Raw genomic sequence first — 12,003 nt, 5'->3', positions numbered from 1 at the left:
TGCGCAAGTGACAAAAGATGCGATGCATTCTGAAACATTGAGACATTGGCCGAGAATTTATTTAAAGCACTTCTCGCAATTATAACAATTCTGTTTGGCTCGGGAGTAGTGTGTTCCAAAACAAAATAATATTGCTTTTTTCAATTAGTGTTATTTCGCGATTTTCATGTATCTGCATAAAACTAAACACAGAACTATAATGCTCGACGTTGCACATCCGACATTCACTGTCCCTATCTTCCAAAACGTTTGTGTGTGTGCTAACACCAGAAACAGGCATTTTAAAGGTTAAAAACGAGACGTTGCGAATATGGGACGCACACTTTCATGCAAAGCTAACGTCATGTGACTCAAATCCAAGTACATGAATATTTACAATATTATTATTCTCTCTTCTGGTGAAGGCTCAGCAACCGTTGCATTCATTTTCGTGCACTAAACGGCGACTCCCAGAGAAAGCAAGAACGCAGCGTTGTTGCCTTCATTGTAGCAATGTACACACACATGCAGGCTTGCGCTGATGATGCCTCAAAACAGAAACTCTCGTAGCGTGATTCGTGACTGCGCCACGCTCGCTTCTACCCAACCTTGTTGTCACGCCACTTCTGCAAGGAGTCACTTAAATTGCCAGTAAATACACAAAAACAACACCGATACAATTATCTTGTAGAACATCACCTTATTTAGTAATAACTATGTCACTATGCATTACATGTAGCATTTAAGTTAAGAAAAAAAGAAACATAAAACCTTTTTTTTTTTCGCCAGAAAAAAAATGAAATATCGAGTCTGGTAACAATGTATTTTTGCCGAATCTTTAGAAAAGTTCGGCTTTGCCGAATCCGAAGATTCGGCGCCGAACTTTCGATTCGGCAAAAGTTCGGCCCATCACTACTTACGACACATTTCCTTGTAGAGTTTCAGCCATCTTTTGGTTCACCCTACGTTATGCTGGGGGAGGGCTCATTAGGACTGTTTATCTCTTTGCTCATTTTGCTCTTATTTGAAATCGAGCTTTCTGTACAAAGATCACTGTCCTTTTGAGATAGGGTATGGATTTGTTTTTATCGTTGAATAACGAGATTCAAACACAGCAACCAGAGTGATGAGAGTAGTTGTGTATGCGGTGGTTGGGAAGGTGGTACTTGTTGTCTTTTGGTGCCCACATTTGTTCGATTGTCCAGCTTTAGCCACTACATTACTTCACCTCAACAGCTTGCCAGTTTCGAGTGTGTACACAACAGTACAGATGGGGAGCATTAAGCGACTATCTAAATGGTGAGAAGGCATCATGAAACTGACGGTTATAAACAAAATGGAACAGGCACATACTAATCTGGAAATCCTGGGAATACACATGTTCTTATTATGGTGATATAAATAATTCCAATCTAGATAACCAGTCAAATTCAAGGTTCCTTGTTAGTTTGGTAGCACCTGTCAATACCTACCTCATCTGTCAGTATTGTACTCATCGTACATGATGCCATGTCAGATAAAAAAACTTTTTAACTAATATGTAGACACCTGAAAACACTTAATGTCCCTTTTAGATACAGTGAAACTAGTGATAATTTAAAGAACAGTAAAGACTGAAAATGCTGCAACCCATCTCTACCCTTTTAGAGTTACTGTAAAACATTGTGCACGGTACAGTTGCACGCACTTCATTTCTGCGACGTAACAGGTCCGGGAAAACTCAACACGCTTTATGCATTCCTTCTTCCCATCACGCTTGTCCCTTCTTTTTTGGCCCGGTGTGTCTAATGATGGCACGGTTGGCTCTGTTTCGCAGGGTTCATGTCGAAGCCGGTCACAACGCCATCTGGTCCGGGGGTCTTTGCGTCGGATGCGTCGTTCGCCGCTGCCTTCGGAGGTTCCCCTTCCACAGGTACACCCGCTTGTGTCTGGTGTCCCGCACACTGTGCCACCTTTGGCTTGAACTCCAACGCCATCCGAATTTTTTTTTTTCACGCCGGTGATTGCTTGCCTAGCCTTTTCTTTTGCTGGCTGCATTTGTTTTGTTTTTTTTGTTGGCCTGCATATTTTGTTTTGCGAGGTTTTGGGCGTGCTTTTCCGCCGCAATGCCAGATTTTCCGGTTTGTTTGGAGTTGGGAGAGTCCTCGTTGGTTGGTTCGCTTTACTTTCTGCCTCCTCTCCGCTTGTCTCCTCTCCACTGCGACGAGACGTCCACCGGCACGGCGCACGAGACCTCGCCTACCCGCCGCTGACGGCTTGACACGTTGTCCTCTCGCTCACTTTGACCTTTTGCTGTTTTTGGAACACAGATACCCATCTGCCCTCTGGGCATTTCTAACATTCTTGTCCTTGTTCTTGCAAGCTGACACTGGACAACCAGGTTGGTGGGATTTTCCTTTCGGTGTTGTTTTGCTCATTTTCTCTTTCCCGTCTGTACTAAGCTCGTCTAACCTTTTTTTCATCGGCGTTTCTGCCACATTGTTGCGTACTTGTGGCTTCTGCGCATCAATGGTAACTCCACTTCAGTCAGTTTTTTCCGATGTCGGACATCCCCATTCAGCCGGTTTCGGTTGCAGGCACCCATTTCTCCCGCCTTTCGAACCGGTGCTTTTCATTCGACTCTTCAAGGACCAGCCATCCCAGGGTTGTTCATTGTTACACATTTGTAGACAGCCGAACAGCTCTGCTACAGCGCCTTTGGGCACTGCAGTAAATATCTGAACAAAGGCCGGTTTCCTTACTCTTTAATGGAGTGGGGGCAGCGTGTCGCGGCGCCATTTGGCCACGAGGGACGGGCATTGAGACGAATTATCCCCGGTGTCCGCCCGTGCCGACACCGCCGTTGCGACGCGTTGCACCTCCCGCGCCAGTGTCGCCGGACAAGGAGGCCCCACTGGAGCGGCCCTCCGGGGTCCGGACGGGGGGCCTGGCCTTGCCAACCCTGGAGCCCCCTCCTGGGATGCGTTCCTCCTCGCCTTCGCCCACGGCCGAGCTGATGCGCGGCGCCGGCACCACCCCAATCCTGTCGCACGTGCCCGAGCCCGGCTTTGGGGATCTGGACGCGGCGGAAGCGGCAGAGACAGCTCCCGCAGGCGAAGACTCGTCTCCCTGGAAGGCCGCGCCGGTGGCATATGCGCGGCCCCATCCGCAGCACCCACCGGCCGCAGCCAGTCCTTTCGGGGGCCCGCCCTTTGGGAGCGGCGCCCCCGAACTCGCGGCGGCGCCGCCCGCAGACCTGTTCGGCTTCGACCACGGCGACTTCGCGAGCCCGTTCGGTGCCGCTAATCAGGCTTCGGCCCCGGCCCCGTTCCTCGAAGTGGCCGCCACCGGGGGACCCTTTGGCGCACCAGCGTCTCCGGTACGGGCGCAGCCGGAGCCACCGCAGGCGTCTGCTTTCAAGCCGGTCCCGAAGACTGCCCCTCGACCGGCGTCTGCTCTGGACGATCTGAACTTCGCCATCCAGCAAGCGATGGGAGGCGGCAAGAAGGCTGCGCCGGCTGCCTCAAGTGCTCAACCTGGTTTGGAGCAAGTGGTGCCTCCATTCGGTGTGGCATCTGCGTCCGGCGCATCGTCTCCGGCCCGCAGCATCACCTCGACCGGATCGGGAGTTGCAGGTTCTCTTGGCAGCTGTGGCCACTTAGCCCGTGGTGTTAATTTCGTCCTTTTGGTTGCATTCTGTTTTGGTTCTCGTGGCTTTCTTGGCAACAGTATTGTTTTTCTGGCGACGTCTTTATGGTTTTCTCTGCATTTGCAGTTCACCGTTGCATGAAATGCACTGCTGCATGGAAGAATGCTGGAATTGAGCTTTATTACCAGCATGAGTTACGCACCCATCTCCCTGCCAGTATGACATGCTGGGTCTGCTTCTATTTTTTTTTTCATTTAGTTCCATTTTGAGTGGCCTCTTGTGTTTATAGGTTTGCATCATCAATCCCTGCCAGCACTTTTTTTTTTTGAGTTGAATGTTTTTTTGAGAGGCAAAGAAAATCCTCAAAAGCTTAGTACACCTTGTAAAACTGACGAAACATTTGGCCGTCGTATTTGTGGATCTCTGAACCAGTTCTGTCAATTTAGCAGTTTTCCCACAAAATTTAACGATTTTTTGGTTTGTCTAGCAGGATAAATTGCCATTTCGCGTTAGGCAGCATTTTTAGCGGTTTTCAAGTTGTGTTGGCGGTGTAAAACCCCGAAGGGGAAGCATGTAATCGTGCAGTAACTGAAGCTAGTGAAGTACATTAGCAAACAGATTGCTTTAATGAAACAAATCAATGAACAGGGTTGCTGAAAATAGAACACGGAAAACTGGCACTTTTCTCTAAACAGCAATCTAATGGATATACCGTATTTACCCGAAAATAGGTCGACCACGAAAATAGGTCTACCCCTATTTATTGAGCCCACCGAGAATAAAAAAAAAATAATTCAAATATAGGTCGACCTCTTTTTTTTTTTTTAAGGAACAGGGGAAAGTTAGGGCAAAAGAAACAAACTTTTATTTACAGAACTCTCAGCTAAATCACAGGGCGATGTCAAAAAAGCTTCGTCAGCTTGGTAGACATCCTCGCAAATCGGCAACAATACCTCACTGACACGGTTGTAAAATGGATGACGACAAGAAGAAACGAAAGAAGGTGGAGACGGGCGAGTGACGAAAGATCAAACGCAAAGACACGAGCAACGCTGCGAGCCCCGTGAGTAACACGCGACCCGCCGAAAACAAACTAAAGTAGCTCCGTTTTTTTGGTTTTTTTTTGGTTTTGTTTGCGCGTCTGCGAGGGAGAGAGGAATGGAGCGCATAGGAGGGCAAAGTGCATGGCGCATCGCGTTCCTCTCCCTCCCTTTCCCCCTTGCCCAGCGAGGGGAACGCTACAGGCGTGATGGCGAAACTCGACGCCCGAGAAATGTGCGCGAGAGCCGTAGCGGACACGGGCTGTCGGCTGCTGCTGTTCGGTTGTTTTTGTGCATCAAAAGCTTTTTGAAACAAGAAGCCGCGCGGCTCTACCGCGACGCGGGCTAGGTGATTGATAGCCCCATACCCTCGGTAGGGTTTCAAATTTTGGTTGCGAATTAGGTCGAAATTCTTTGGTCACGATTATAGGTCGACCCTTAATTTTTGACAACATTTCCGAGAAAAAAAGGTCGACCTATATTCGAATAAATACGGTACTTATTTATGCAATTTCTTTTGCATGACACAAAAAGCCGTTCCAAACTGTAAAACCACTTTTCCCATTTTTATTTGCATATTTAAAGGATGTTTTGAAAGGTAGATATTCGAGATTCATTTTCAGCTGATGATTAGCCAGCCTTGGTGCACGGGCATTTTGGATGCAGCAACCATGAAACTGCGTTCTCCTTGCAAGTTACTATGGCAGCTACTTGTAGCAGTTGGTAGCACGAGCTGTAACACAAGCTTGCGTGCTGCCGGGTACTTACAGGTACCTCCTTGCGTCCACGGAACCAGTCACGTGGCAGAAAAATTCCTCGCACCTGCCGGTAGAAATAGCCGCATCACTAGCAAACCACCCCTCCAGCGAAGAGACTTTAATTTTCTACTCCCAAAGTTTGACAGTTTGTAGCACTAGATATGTATCTTCGAGCAAATTTGTCCTGGCTCTGCACTAAAACGGCCTGGAAAAACAATGTGGCAAAATTTGTACCCAGTGCATGGTGCGGAAATTCCCTTCATGATGTTTGGTTTACAGTATGAATGTTTTGTGCACCTCGTTTGCATGCTTGTGCGTTTGTGTGTGGGTCAGGAATGGTGACCACTTCTTCCTCCCCAGGCATGGACTCCTTTGGAGATGTGCTGCAGCCAAAGCAGACCGCCGCACCCGTGGGAACCCAGAGGGCCCCCGAAAGGCCCGCTGCAGCCCCGGCAACGGCGGCAGCTGGTTCTGGGGGATTGCTCAAGGGAGACCTGGACTCTACCCTGGCCAGCCTGGCACAGAACCTGGACTTCAACGGACCCAAGCAGGCAGCCGTCCGCAAGTGGGTGACCTGCCTTTGATCTCGGAGGGTTGTCTGCCTTGTACAGCGGGGCTGTTAGGTGCTAGTTACCCCAGTATTGTCTGCGGGCAAACAAATGTCGACACAAAACTCCGTCAGCTACCGCCATCTATAAGCGACGGTGGCAACCGGCTTGTTGGTTGTCTGGTTGCCGCAGTCGCTAATAGATGGCGGCAACCTTTTCAGCCTTTCCACTCTAGTTTCATACCTGCCAACTCTTCCGAATTTTTCGTAAAATGTATGAATTGGGACTAATTTTACGATTTTACGTATCTTGCATCAAATCTTACGAAAAGTATATTTTTTTATTTGTTTTATTTTATTTTATTATTATTATTATTTTTTTTTTTTAACTTCGTTGTTGGCGGTATCTTGCACCGTCACAAGAGGGCAATAGGTACCGTCCACAGCAGCGTCATGGTTTTTACTATCCGTCTATCCGGTGGCCACGGATCGGAAAACAATCCAAAGCTCGAAGTATTTGTGTGTTCGGCAGTGAACGGGTGCACGTTGGTTCGGCGTGTTCAGACGTTGGGCCTCGTTGTTTCGGCCAGTTTCGAGGCGAGAAGTATGGCGTCTGTGTTTGTTGCACGTGTAACTGTAGCATTCCCCTGGTCACTGTGGCTTCGCAGTGCAATGCCGAACTCCAAACCTCAAAAGAAGTACTTTCAGGTTTTCCAGAAGTCCTACACGTCAAACTTTCCGTGCTTCGTGCCACCCAAAAAGCGAGAGAAGTTTGGATTCTGCAGCACGTGAACGTGTGATGTACAGTATAGACCACTTACAACGTAACCGCTTATAGTGCAGGACCGGGTATAACGCGGTTTTTTTAAACCACCGGTTCGCCTCCCATAGAACTCCATGTAATTACATACCGCTTAAAACGCAGGCGCGCGCGAAGGGAAATACCAGTTATAGTGCGGTTTCTGGCACAGCCCGCCGACCGCGCCGACGACCGGAGCAGCGAGCACGCTTCCCTGTGCGACACTAGATAACGGCGCTGACGGCGCGAGTGGCGCGAGCCGCAAGCGTTGCGCAAGCGGCACTCGCGGGGCAAGGAGGTTGCTCGAAGAAGCGGGAGAAGCGAAGAGAGAGGCTTCAGTTGCCCTAGCGACGGAGGGACGCACGCACGTGTCGTTGACGTGCGTGCGTCCCTCCGCTTCCTTGAAAACATCCGAAACAACCGCAATGACAGACCAATCGCAGGTCGAGAAGTGTTCGCGCGCGTCGCATGCCGGTCGCGGGCCGGCTGCTTGTCCGTAAATATGGCATCAGTTGTGATCAACGTTGTGATCGTCGTCTTAGACGGCGTTCATCTCATCGTTCGGCGTAAAAGCGCTATCCTTTACTGTGAATTTTCGCTGTGTGTCGCTATGATAACCCAGCACGTACTAGAAGGGAAGATCCACCTACTCGAGCGGCGATGTCGTGGCGGCGCTCTCAAGACTGCAGAAACGCCCGTGTCGTCGTGTTTGTTTACTTCGACTACAGTGGTGATTATTTCTAAGCATTTGTGTGCTCAAACATCGCCCGGATTTCTTATTTGGCGCACTTCATGCGTGTGCTCAAGTTCAAGGTATTACTGGCGCGTACCGTATGAAGGATGCGAATTTTCACGCGTTTTCATCTCCGGAGAAAAGGGATTAGGGTTAGCAATCCTGAACGCTCGCAACGTCCGTCCGCAACCCGCGACGCCGTTAAAAGGCTGCGCCAGGCAAAAGCCGCTCATTTCTTTCAAAATGTGTGACACACTTGAGAGAGAAGTGTACTAGTCTGGTGAAATAAAGACTTTCCTCAAACTAAGCTTTATTTTTCATCTCACATAAAATAAATTGTTTTACAAAGGTAAGTTGTCTCATGGCATGTATTTTGGCCTGAAAAATTGATGTTTTGGTTATAACGCGGTACCGCTTATAGTGCGGATTTTCGCGACATACGTTATATGCGGTCTACACTGTATGCGTTTTGCACGCTCGCCAGGCTGACATTAAGCTGCACATCGCTTCGCATACCCCCCCCTCCCCTCTCTCTCTCTCCCCCCCTTCCTTCCCGCCGCGGCCGCGGGACTTTTACGAATTTGAAAGTCCACAGGTTGGCAGGTATGTAGTTTTCACCAGAGTGGGAATGCTGAATTTCTCTAGGCATCGTCCTTGAGGTCGTCCTAGACGTCGTCGTTGGGGTCGTCATAGACGTCGTCGTTGAGGTCGTCATAGACGTCGTCGTTGAGGTCGTCATAGACGTCGTCGTTGAGGTCGTCATAGACGTCGTCGTTGATGTCGTCATAGACGTCGTCGTTGAGGTCGTCATAGGCGTCGTCCTTGAGGTCGTCATAGGCGTCGTCGTTGAGGTCGTCGTAGGAGCCGTCGTTGAGGTCGTCGTAGGCGTCGTCCTATGGGCATGGTCGTAGACGTCGTCCTATGGGCATGGTCGTAGACGTCGTCCTATGGGCATGGTCGTAGACGTCGTCCTATGGGCATGGTCGTAGACGTCGTCCTCTGGGCATGGTCGTAGACGTCGTCCTCTGGGCATGGTCGTAGACGTCGTCCTCTGGGCATTGTCCTAGACGTCGTCCTATGGGCATTGTCCTAGACGTCGTAAAGATAACAGCATCGCTGGTCGTCCATCTTCACGTGAAGTGGTTTACTTTCATAAGTCGGGGTCAACGATGGGAGTGGATGGGGCCTATCGAGCCACTCCAAAAGCATCTTAGTCTTTCTGCGTGCATGCCGTCGACAGCTAAACCAATCGGGCATGGTGCATGTGCCGTGAACTTCTGCTCTTAGTCTGTGTATCTGTGTTTGTACAAGGGGCATTCATAAAGTTTGTATTTTTGCCACGAAGGAATAGATTCAGTAATCAAACGCGAGTAGGAGTTCAGACTCTCTCTAAATGTTTGCCACCAAAAGTTGCCCACTTTTTCCAGCGACTCGCCACATGCCGGAGGCCATTGTTATAGAACTCCTTGTTTTGAGTGTTCAGGAATCACTCCACTTCAGCAATCACTTGGTTGCCGTCCTTGAAATGCTTTCGTCTTGTTTGGCCATACTGGAAGTGTCTGCGCCATTTAACCAAAGTGTCATAAACTGGGACATTGTCCCCGAACAACGCTCCCAGATTGGACTGAACATCATTGGCATTAGTTCCCTTCAAAAAAAAAAAAAAAAATGGATCACTGCTTGTGCTTGCACCGGCGGGCAGTGCCATTTTTGTTTCAACTCCCTAGCGGCCTTCCGAGCTACTATTCGAGTCTCCAGCTCTACGCTCGCCCTCCCGCGGCGGAAACGGGAAGCGCTCTAGTGAGGGTCCCCCGATTCTCCTGCTCAGTGGGCATGGCGGAACTGCTCGCGATCATGGCTCGCGAAATGTCGTTTTCGAATGAAAACAACACTCTTCACTGTCCCAACGTAGTGCTGCAGCCGATATGGGATTGTACCTTACTGGAGAGTTTTAGTATTGCACATAGAAGCAAACGCAAGCGGTGTGCGTTTGCGTTAGGGTTGCGTGCCCCACGTTGTGCGTGCGCCTCATCGCCATGCGCCATCCAAGACCGCGATTTCGGCCTCCGCGCACGTGCAGTGTGGAAAGCGCAAAGCTAACGCAAACACACAGGGCTTGAGTTCGCTCGTATACGCAATATTAAAACTCGCTACTGTTTCACCGGCTTTTAACATCAATGAAACGTGCTGCAGTGAGCAGACGTGCAAGCAGGTAGGCGTTCCTTCGAACTGGAAAGGCTGAGATTGGCAAAACGACGGCGAGCAAATACAAAAGTAAATAAATGTTATGAAAAAACTAGTAATTAAAAAAATGGCTTTTTTTTTTTTTTACTTTTAGGCATTTGGTTTGGAAGTATATTGGCGGTGACTTTGGACGTTTCGCCTACTATTGTGCTCTAAAAGTCGGAACTTTGATAAAGCAATATACTTTACCCACAATTAATGTAATTTTACATGGATTTCTCACATTAGCTAGAATGTTTTCATTGATTTTAGACTATTTTTATTTTATTTGTAATTAAAATGCAGCAATTGGAAGCAGTGATGATAATTAGCACAGTTTTCATTGTCACATTTCTTCACGCGTTTAAAATTAGATCATAAGCAACAAATTATATTAGAGCTTAAAGAATTACTTATTCAAATATGTGAATTTTAATATTACTATTATTAATACAAATCGCGGCAATGTATGCCTCTAATAAAGCCAAGATCATGAGAATACTCTATTTAACCATAATAGTCTTTCTAGAAAAGTATAATTCTGTCTCATGTTTAGCATATGAAAAACTCTGACATAGTTATCAAGATAGGCAAAGAGTTAAACTCTGGATGTAATATGAAGTCCTACGTGTCACGCGGTGCTATAAAAACACACACACACACTTCAGCTGTCTGACTCAGATTCCGTCTTGGGTTGTTGCAGTGAGAGCAGCGTTTATTAGTTTATGCGTTTCATGGACATATTGTAAAAATTGGAATTCTTCTGTTATTCTTTGGCTGGGATAATTGTCATTATTTCCCATGACAATTATCTGAGCGAGAAAAAGGTAGCGAAAACGCACAGATATCAGCACTGATTTTTTCAACAACTACGAATATCAGCCTGGATCGAACAGTATGTCACAAAATAAAGTTTCCGCGAACAACTTTTCTAAGTAAATAATTACGATGTGAGACACATCTTGAGTCATGAAAGAATCCAAAATTAAGATTTCTATCGAGAAATTAAATCCAAAATAGAAATAAGTTTCGGTTTCGCTCCAGAATTAAAACGTGCATCCTTCCGTAATATGCTAAACACCGTTTTTGTTTTCAAGTTAGAGGTTACCTGCGCTCATAAAACATTAGCTTCCTCGTATTACCAGAAATAATTTGTCGCTCAGTGAAGCCAGCACACTAGACAGGTTCAACAGCGGCACGCATCTCTGACCCTCACTAAACCCGCCATCTTGGAAAATGAGTGGCGCCACCTATAGTTAGTTGGAGTCTCGAATACCATGCGATATACTGTGCGGAAACTAGAGGGACGCGTGCTCATGTTGTTGCCTGTTTTGTTCCCTTTTTTTTTTTTTCCTCAATTTTTTGTCTTGATAAGACAACTTTATGAATGCTCCTCGTATGTCTTCTAACTTTTGGCTGCACTCGTCGTATAGTACATAGAGAACAGGGAGGGCAACTTTATGCCTCGGGCATGTGGTTGTTTTAAGGACATGGATGTCTTCGTAAGCACTAAAATGTGCACAGTTGACGCTACATATCGGAAAGTCAGTGAAGTTTACGTTTTACTTCATTACATTAAAATAGCATGTATTAAAGTTTGATATCATGCAGAGAAGTTTCTGAAGCAGTCAGTCTGGTGACTGTGGCTATGCGGAAAGCCAGTCGTCTGCTTCTTGCGCAAGAGTTGCGATGTCAAATAGGCTTTCATTTCAAGAATAGTGGGTAGGCCTTAATGCTAGATGCCTTCAGGTGTACCCACTATTTTTTTCGGTGAGCCAATAAGAGCTCAACGTTCTGACATCACTGCAACCCTTGTGCAAGAAGCAGACGAACTTGCGCTTGCACAGACTTTGAGGAGCAGTATTAATTGTCTTCTCCCTTTTTGCTCACTGTGGTCCGGATAGACTGAAGCATGACATGCTTCCCGTTGCCGCAGGACGTCTGGGGCGCACCAGTGGGGCTCTCCGAAGCCTGCCTCCAAGACCGGCGGGAACAACTGGATGCCGGGTAGTGCCCCCGGGTCTGTGCCGGCGGCAGTAGCGGCCCCCGCCCAAGTGCCCTGGGCGGGCTCTCCGCAGCACATGTTCCAACCCGTGGCGGTGAGTGCGCGCCAAGCCTTCTCACCAATATGGCCGGACTTGTGTCGAAGTGGTCGAGCTTTGAGAAAAAAAATGTCGGTACCTGTTTTTAGTTCTGACGGACAGTTACGTGTAAACATTGCAGTGATGTGATTGCTGCGCCAATTGCGCCAAACTGCGCCAAGAAGCGAACCCTGCTACGTCCTGCTACATTTTGC

At 47.9% G+C, this 12,003-nt stretch overlaps 1 protein-coding gene across 4 annotated transcripts in view; it reads left to right on the top strand.

Annotated features, from left to right (window-relative positions):
* LOC8053772 (phosphatidylinositol-binding clathrin assembly protein LAP) overlaps positions 1-12,003 on the top strand; it is a 44,676-nt gene that overhangs the window by 27,378 nt on the left and 5,295 nt on the right. For all 4 annotated transcript variants that reach the window (XM_040219106.2, XM_040219108.3, XM_040219105.3 and 1 more), the window contains 3 exons: positions 1,796-1,891; positions 5,766-5,970; positions 11,644-11,806. In XM_040219106.2, coding sequence (XP_040075040.1) covers positions 1,796-1,891; positions 5,766-5,970; positions 11,644-11,806 — 464 coding nt within the window. The remainder of the gene's footprint in view (positions 1-1,795; positions 1,892-5,765; positions 5,971-11,643; positions 11,807-12,003) is intronic.

This window comes from Ixodes scapularis, unplaced genomic scaffold (assembly GCF_016920785.2).
Source record: "Ixodes scapularis isolate PalLabHiFi unplaced genomic scaffold, ASM1692078v2 PGA_scaffold2__306_contigs__length_199485367, whole genome shotgun sequence".
NCBI lineage: Eukaryota > Metazoa > Arthropoda > Arachnida > Ixodida > Ixodidae > Ixodes > Ixodes scapularis.
This window is presented reverse-complemented; position numbering and strand designations above follow the sequence as displayed.